This window comes from Phyllobates terribilis, unplaced genomic scaffold (assembly GCF_046119375.1).
Source record: "Phyllobates terribilis strain yellow unplaced genomic scaffold, ASM4611937v1 Scaffold_1__5_contigs__length_1240528914, whole genome shotgun sequence".
NCBI classification, from domain to species: Eukaryota; Metazoa; Chordata; class Amphibia; order Anura; family Dendrobatidae; genus Phyllobates; species Phyllobates terribilis.
In genome coordinates, this window is record NW_027362761.1 from 772,021,801 (window position 1) to 772,027,800 (window position 6,000).

General features: G+C 40.3%; 1 protein-coding gene across 3 annotated transcripts in view; it reads left to right on the top strand.

Annotated features, from left to right (window-relative positions):
- Positions 1-1,271, top strand: part of SH2D4A (SH2 domain containing 4A) — an 89,702-nt gene extending 88,431 nt beyond the window's left edge. For all 3 annotated transcript variants that reach the window (XM_073636974.1, XM_073636976.1, XM_073636975.1), the window contains one exon: positions 438-1,271. In XM_073636974.1, the coding sequence (XP_073493075.1) occupies positions 438-530 (93 nt within the window). In that variant the 3' untranslated portion in view covers positions 531-1,271. The remainder of the gene's footprint in view (positions 1-437) is intronic.
- The last annotated feature ends 4,729 nt before the right edge of the window (positions 1,272-6,000 follow it).

Sequence of the window (6,000 nt, forward strand, 5' to 3'; positions counted from 1 at the left end):
ATCAACCTGCAGATTTTTACGATGCCAACATACAGTATTCTTAAGCACCTTATAGTTCAGAAGTATATATGAGGAATAGGGGTGACCCAAAATGTACTGTCTAAGAGGCAAACCATATTTTATAAAATAAAACATAAAGTGGTACACAAAGTTCCAGGAGCCAGTCACCGACCAGTATCAGTGTATCTGAGGGATTAGGGGTAGAGTATTCCACAGAACTGGTGCAGCACAAGAAAAGTTGGAGTGGGAGGTTTGCATTAGGAGGATGTTTGTCATAGATCATTAACAGTACAGAGACCATGGGTAACGTCATGAGGATACAGTAATTGCATGTAGGGAGAGATGGAAAGATTAAAATATTTCATTTCATTGTGCAGGTCTTATAGAATAAGCTATGGTCCAATATGCTTACATTTATTTCTTCTTCTTCTTTACAGACTGAGCCTATTACCTCACTAGGGAAGGAGCTTCTACAGTACCCTTGTGGTCAGCCAAAGAACAGTTTTGATTACAGTGAACTCATCGAGTAAAGAGCCGGACATGTCACTGCCTAAAATAACAAATTAATTGTTTTATGCACATTGTTATTGTAATGGCTTTGTGCAAAATACAGACCACCGGGTTATGGGCTTGAACAAAGGTCGTTCCTATATAAGATACCCCCAGCTCATGAAAGAATTAACTATGGTAGTTGTTCTGTTGAAAAATATGTACATAAAATTGGACGACATGTTTGGATGGGTCCTGGATAGTGTTGAGCGAGTATGTTCTATTAACCCTTTCGCCGAGTATGCTCGGGCTGAGCTCCGAGTATTTACAGCTGCTCGGTGATGAGGTTAAATCGCTCCCGTGTGCATGATTTGCTACTGTTTGACAGCTTTAATACATGTGAGGAATGTCTATTTCTTACACATTCCTCACATGTAATAAAGCTGTCAAACAGTTGCAAATCATGCACACGGGAGCGATTTAACCTTATCACCGAGCAGCTATAAATACTCGGAGCTCGGCCCGAGCGTACTCGGACAGAACATACTCGCTCAACCCTAGTCCTGGACCTTTATTTAAAATAAATGCAAGAAAAAAATGACAGAATCAAGTTCCATGTATGTTAGCAACGCATACATTTTTATATTTGAATGGTCTATCAAAAATAATGATTTTAAGCACATTTCATAAAAAAAAAATATTGATATGCAGCAGGTCTCCTTTTGTTTTATGCTTTAAGCTTATCCACTGTATAATAAACATGTATGCAATTTTCCACTATACTTTCTGTATTATCAATTTCATAAGAATCTACATTGTTTACGTCCAGGGGATAAAAATGTGTACCAATCACGTGAGAGACACAAAGGTGCATGGTTCTCTATAGTACAGTTGTGAGTGCTGAGTTTTACCTATGAACAGTAAACCCTACAAATTTAGTTAATTGGGACACTCATCAGATGTGTATGGGGGCCTCCTGTTTTCTCGCCTCCAACATCATCTTTGGGTGAAAGAATCAGGCATTCTGATTATAAACACATGATCTTTCTGTTCACCCCAAGATAAACTGCCGTCAGAGGTGTCTAACAGCAGTTGCTTCCCTCTCCCCATATAGAATACACCTAAGGTACGCATGTTTGTGTGAATGGGAGCAATATGGATCTAACGTGTATAAGACCCTTAGATCCGTGCACATGTGTGATCATCACATGAACAACACTGATTTTTGTTGCTTTGGAATAAACAATGAAAACACACATTAAATTACGGAAATCAAAAATATTAAAGGAATTGCCCAAGACCCCCAATTTTTTTTCTAAAGGCTAAATTGATATATAAATAATCCCCCTATATACAGAAGGCCCAGAAATATTTGGACAGTGACCGAATCTTCGTGAACAAAAGTATTCTGTGAAACATTTAGGAATTGCAACCATTTTTCTACAAAGCCAACTCATTTCAGGGACTCAAAAGTAATTGGACAAATTAACTTCATCATAAATAAAATGTTCATTTTTAATACTTTGTAGGGAATCCTTTGCAGGCAATGACTGCCTGAAGTCTGGAAGCAATAGACGTCACCAAACCCTGGGTTTCCTCCTTTGTGATGCTTTGCCAGGCCTTTAATGCAGCTGACTTCAGTTGTTGCTTGTTTGTGGGTCTTTCTGCCTTAAAAGGGTTTTCCCACAAACAAAAGTAAATTTTAATCAATAATACGGTAATAATAACTTACATAATTGAATGTGTTAAAATAAAATGTTCCTGTGCTGAGATAATCTTATAAATGTTCCCCTGTGTAATGGCTGTGTCTGACCGTACAGAAACATGGTCTGATCATACCACAGCTCCTGGCCAGGGAGGAAGCAAAAGAGTATACAGACAGTACAGCACTTGATCAGAGCTGATTCTTTTTTAGTGAGGTAAAGCATTTCCCTGCCTGTTATTAACCCCTTTACCCCCGAAGGGTAAAGTGACACCATTCTAAAAACTGCACCCCTCAAGGTGCTCAAAAACACATTCAGGAAGTTTATTAACCCTTCAGGTGTTTCACAGGAATTTTTGGAATGTGGAAGAAAACACTGAACATTTTAACTTTTTTTCACAAAAGTTTTACTTTAGACCCAAATTTATCGCAAGGGTAACAGGAAAAAATGGACCCAAAATTTGTTGTGCAGTTTCTCCTGAGCATGCTGATACCCCATACGTGTGGGAAAACCACTGTTGGGGCGCACGGCAGGGCTCGGAAGGGAAGGATCGCTATTTGACTTTGCTTGAATAATTAGCAGACACCATGTCGCGTTTGGGGAGCCCCTGATGTGCCTTAACAGTGGAAACCCCCACAAGTGACACTCTTTTGGAAATTAGACCCCTCAGGGAACTAGATGTGTGATGAGCACCTTGAACCCCCAGGTGCTTCACAGAAGTTTATAACATTGAGCAGTAAAAGTAAAATTTTCACATTTTTCCCACAAAAATGTTTTTCAGCCCCCAGTTTTGCATTTTCATAAGGTTAACAGGAGAAATTGCACCATACTATTTGTTGTGAATTTTCTCTTGAGTAAGCCGATACCCCATATGTGGGGAAAAACCACTGTTTGGGCGCACGGCAGGGTTCAGAAGGGAAGGAGCACTGTGTGACTATTTGAACACAAAATTGGCTGGAATCGAGAGCGGACGCCATGTTGCGTTTGGAGAGCCCCTGATTTTCCTAAACAGTGGAAACCCCCCACAATTTACCCTATTTCGGAAACTACACCCCTCAAGGATTTTATCAAGGGGTATAGTGAACATTTTGAACCCAGAGGTACGACACAGAATTTGATAACATTAGGTCATCATATTGAACATGTTGTCATTAATCTTGAGCGCAAGTTCTCGCTCCTTGAGCCTGCATCAGGTACTCGGGTATGCACCAAGTATCGCGGGTGCTCGAGTGACATGCTCGAGTCCCCGTTCCGCATGTTTTACGGTTGGTAGACACCCCAAAAAAACATGCAGAGATTGCTTGTGTATGGCAGGCAATCCCCACGTGTTTTTGTTGGCGGTATTACAGCTGCGAAACATGCGGGGCGGGACCTCAAGCATGTCACTCAAGTACCCGCGATACTCGGTGCATACCTTAGCACCCGGTGCAAACTCAAGTAGCGATCACTTGCGCTCAACACTAGTCGCCAGATCGTCATCATTTTTTTTTTTACTTTTGAAAAATTCCCAACCCCAACCCTAACCCTAACACAACCCTAACGCCAACACAACCCTAATCCTAACACTAAAACAACCCTAAAACTATCCCGAGGGATCCATTCACTATAATGAGATACCAGAGTTACTCTGGACTCCGTCTGGCCTCTATTTAGTGGTGTCCTTTTTTTCAGAGGTTCACAAAACTGTGTCTGACGGTACTTTTATGCACGCCTAATAAAAAGACGAACACCGTGGGATCACAGGCCAGACGGCGTCCACGGTGCCTCCATCTGCCTCATTACAGGGAATCTTCCGCTGGGGGTTCTGTCTGAATCACGTATTTTAGAGATTTATACAGAAACCCCGGTGTGAGCACTCAGCGAAGAGCGCAGGATAAATGTGAGCCGAGCCATACTGCCATCTTTGGGAGGCAGAATGAACAAATTAGCAGCAGGTGAAGAATTGGTTTAATTTATTATTTACACCATTCCTCATGCAGTATAAGTGATTAGACGACTTTATTTTTCGGGTCAGTGCGAATACAGCGATACCAGATTTATATTGGGTTTTTATGTTTGGCTGCTGTCACACACTAAAAAACGCTTATTCTTGCAAAGGCTAGTTTTTGTATTGCCATATTTAATATAATTTTTCCATATTTCGGCCGAAAGAGTCATGTAAGGGCTTGTTTTTTGCGGGACAAGTTGACGTTTTTATTGGTACCATTTTCTGATGCGTGACATGTTTTGATCGCTTTCTATTCCGATTTTTGGGAGGAATAGAATAAACAAAAAACAACAATTCAGGAATTATTATTTTTTTTATGCAATTCTGTGTGTGGTAAAATTTATAAGGCAGCTTTATTCTTCAGGTCAGTATGTTTACAGTGATACTACATTTATATCTTTTTTTATGTTTTGGCGCTTTTACACAATAAAAACTTTTATAGAAAAAATATTTTTTTTGCATCGTTTTATTCTGAGAGCTATAACTTTTTTATTTTTGGGCTGATGGCAGCTTGCTGTTTTTGTGGGACTAGATGGTACCATTTTGATTTACATTTGTCCTTTTGATCGCGTTTTATTCCACTTTTTGTTCGGCCGTAGGATGATAAAGCACCGTTCTTTGCTTCGTTTTTAATTTTTCCTTTTGCTGTGTTCACTAAAGGGGTTATCTAGTGGAACAGTTTTATAGAATATGTCGTTTTGAACGTGGCGATACCAAATATGTGTACTTTTATTGTTTTGTTTTTTTTCACTTCTTTACTTTGTCCCACTTTGGGACTTTCACTTTCTGCATTCTGATTACAGTTATAAGGTATAGCAGTGCAGGATCACTGCTATACCTTGTAACCTGTCAGCCCTGCAGACACCAGCTAGTTTGATCATGCACTGTGCATGATCAAACTAGCTTGCTAGTGCCTGGTGACCTGGATGTCGTCATGACGACATTGGGTCCCCGTGGCCACGATCAGTACCCCACGATGACGTCACGGGGTCTCCGATCCAAGGTAAGAGGAGCTGTTTTTCCCCTCCCTGCTCCCAAAATGCTGCGATCGACTTCGATTGCAGCATTTCGGGGATTAATGTGCCGGAAGCGGTGTGGGGCTGCTACTGGCATTGAGTGACGGGTGTCAGCTGTCAGATTCAGCTGACACCCGGGGGCGATCGCGCCCACACAGCCTCTTTGTGGGCACGATCGCCTGTGTGTAATAGTACGTACCTGGTCCATCAGGCCCAGGGCACAGGGACGTACTATTACTAACAGTGTCAGAAAGGGCAACACCAAAATAACAAAAGCAACAACCAACTACATGGCCCAAGTTGAGAATTGTCAAGACTTTATTGAAGACATATAAAAGACACAAATGCACAAAAATGAATAAAAACAAGGCACACCACAGATGATAAAGAGGTGGAGCACCTGGACCTAGATAATGTATAAAGTAACCAATATATCATTCATGTAGCTCTAACAGGTAAATATATAACAACCAGTATAAGGTATGATAGAGCTTTACATATTAGATTAGTTAGGCAGCATAAAATACATAGATGGCGAATCACGTATAAAGAGTTAATAGCTATAAATACATGAATTCATAAAGTAGTTCCATCTAAACATGAATATGAATAAATATAGATAAGTAACTATTTTGTACACAATGTCCAAGTAAAGCTGCATAAATAAATACATTTTATTGACGACATCCAGGTCACCAGGCACTAGCACTTTATATGTGGTTTGCCATCTATGTATTTTATGCTTGCCTACCTAATCTAATATGTAAAGCTCTATCATAACTTATACTGGTTGTTATATACTGTA